This window comes from Merops nubicus, unplaced genomic scaffold (genome assembly GCF_000691845.1).
Source record: "Merops nubicus isolate BGI_N331 unplaced genomic scaffold, ASM69184v1 scaffold8088, whole genome shotgun sequence".
In the NCBI taxonomy this organism is placed as follows: Eukaryota; Metazoa; Chordata; class Aves; order Coraciiformes; family Meropidae; genus Merops; species Merops nubicus.
Genome location: NW_008626273.1, coordinates 10,790 through 13,296, shown reverse-complemented (window position 1 = coordinate 13,296; position 2,507 = coordinate 10,790). Strand labels below are relative to the sequence as shown.

The 2,507-nt window shown below is 37.3% G+C and overlaps 1 protein-coding gene across 1 annotated transcript in view; it reads left to right on the top strand.

Moving 5' to 3' along the window:
- The window catches only part of SH3TC1 (SH3 domain and tetratricopeptide repeats 1), a 26,481-nt gene that overhangs the window by 13,670 nt on the left and 10,304 nt on the right, over window positions 1–2,507 (top strand). The window contains exon 10 of the mRNA XM_008945939.1: window positions 1,960–2,001. Within this exon, the coding sequence (XP_008944187.1) occupies window positions 1,960–2,001 (42 nt within the window). The remainder of the gene's footprint in view (window positions 1–1,959; window positions 2,002–2,507) is intronic.

Below are 2,507 nucleotides of genomic sequence, written 5' to 3'. Positions count from 1 at the left end.
TCCTGCTGATGCAAGTGTTTTCCCAGCAGATCACTTACAAATCTTCTTTTGTCCCTTTTTTGAGCGAATAAACAGGTTTTTAAAAACTCTTACTGAGCTGAACAGATCTCCAATATTTCAAATGTCAGTGTTGCTGTATAAAAGGCAGTATATTTATCCAAATACTGCTGACTTTTCATTCATCTTGGGAAATGTGGCATAATAATTGACAACTAAGGCAAACATACATCTGCTTGAGCTCAATTTAACTTTCAGAGGTATAGAAAAATAGCAAAATCTGTTCATACAAAGAAAAATATACTTTTAGCTACATCATCTGTGATACAGCTGTTCTTTAAGTGCTCAAGCTTTACATAAACTAATTGGGATAACTGTGGTTTCACCTTTACAGCCTTAGTGTAAGGTAGTGTAATTGTCTGTTGGAGCTGAACAGGAGCAGCAAATTCTTATCTTGCTACAGGCTGTTCTATGCTGATGTGTATGCTTGTCAAATATCTAACCAAGTCTTATCTCCATTAGTACCATCCTAAGACACGCCAGCAGGCTCCAGTCTGAGAGGAGCCAGTGTATGCGTTACATTTGGATGCACTGGTTTAGTTCTGCAAATCAGTCTGTGTGTGAACCACAGATAAGGCATGTCAGACCCAAGTTGCAAAATGCAACTCATGTCAATGGGCAAAATGACTCCTCATCTTACTTTCCTTGCTCAAATGAAAAGTCTGGTAACAGAAGCCATACCTCTATTAGTACTAAACACATCTTGGGGGCTTAATGTTTTATATACTCAATACTGCTGGTTTTGCCTGTTCTATATATTTCATCTCATCCCCTCTCCTCCCTAATCTTTACAAGTGCCAACTTCTTTTTACATCTTTCACAGCTAATAGTGCTGTCTTTACTATTTTTCCTTCTTAAACTGCACAGTTGATCACAATGACTCACCTAGAGCACGCGTTTCAACATTGCCCTGATGTTTTGTTGTGTGAGCTGAGTAAATGGGCTTTTGATTCCTTCCATTTACATCAATCTAATGACAACTGTTTACAAACAGATGTTCAGAGCTATTAGTTATGACTGTTGTAAACTTCTGTGGCGTTTGTCAACCAAAGACAGCAAAGTATTTAAAGACAGGAGATCTAGAAGCAAACAGAACGATCATTCTTAAAGGCTTCCATCAGCTTATATAGATAGACCTAGTTCTGTGAGCCTATGCTTTTAGATCCACCCTTCATACACTCAATATCACTTAAATTGCATCTAGTGTAAGAAAGGCAGTGAATATAATCCTGAAATGCAGCATGACACCTGAAATACCTTGAGAAATATCTTCTACACAAAATAATTCTTAAGTGTTTTACAGATGTGCTTAAACATATAAAACTAGATGTGTTAAACATGTAAAGGTAGATCAATAGTAGTAATGTAATTGGAGGCAGGAAAAATCCAGTAGTAGTCATCTGCATGCTATAGGAACAGCCACAGAAGTCTGACACTTACCAACACAAATTACCCCAAATACTGATTGCCCCCACCCTGCCCTTTGGGAGTGATGCTAAAACTTATTTTGGTAATATTAAGGGTTTTTTGTTACTTCATTTTATGGGAATGACTGTGCCCCCACTGCACACTTGTATTTTAATGCAGCAGTGATGTTTCCCTTGTGCAACACAGGCTGGCTTTAATTCTAACTGCAATATTCAGATGTCTCCCCACCTTACTGAGCAGTAGTAGGTGCATGATGATAACCGTGTAGAAAGCAGAGATTTGTATCAATGGGGAGAGTAAGTCCATCCTATCTGATAGATGTGGGTCAGACTTGGAAATTTCTTCTCTAAATTTCCAGGATGCATCCAATTATTCTGTCACAAAGAATTATGAACTTAAAAAATAGCCTTATTTTAGGGTACTTAAAACTGGAAAAACTAAGTTACCACAACTAATGTGACTTTTTTCTTACAGACCAATTGGAAGAACCAGAATTTCCAAAAGCTCATGAATGTGGTAATATTTAATATGCATACAATTTTTACCTAAAAATAATGTGACTTTTGACATTTTTAGTATCTTTGCCAGCTTTTGGCCTTCTACTTTTCTCTTCACTTTCTAATTTTCTTGTCAATGTTTGCTTTCCTAGATTTTGCTGTGACCCCATCTCACTAGGTTTTGCTGTCAGACATTGTGGATTTTCACACAGATGTCTGTCTTGGATCTTTCTATCCAATTGCCAACTGTAGGATTTATTTTTACTGCTGTGACACACACATGCATTGCCCCCTAGCCCCTCACATTGTTTAACAGGGCAAAATACTATTTACTGGCACCTGGCAGGTGCTGACTTTGAATTTCAGCAGATTTTCTGTCTGCTGAAAGACTTTGTCCCATATATATATATTTCCCAAAGGAGATATTTTGATGAGAATGCAGCATTATTTCCCTTTGGCATTTAGTTGCTAAGCTGTCACTGTCATTACTTGTATTGTGCTACATTTTTCTAAATACCATTTTAT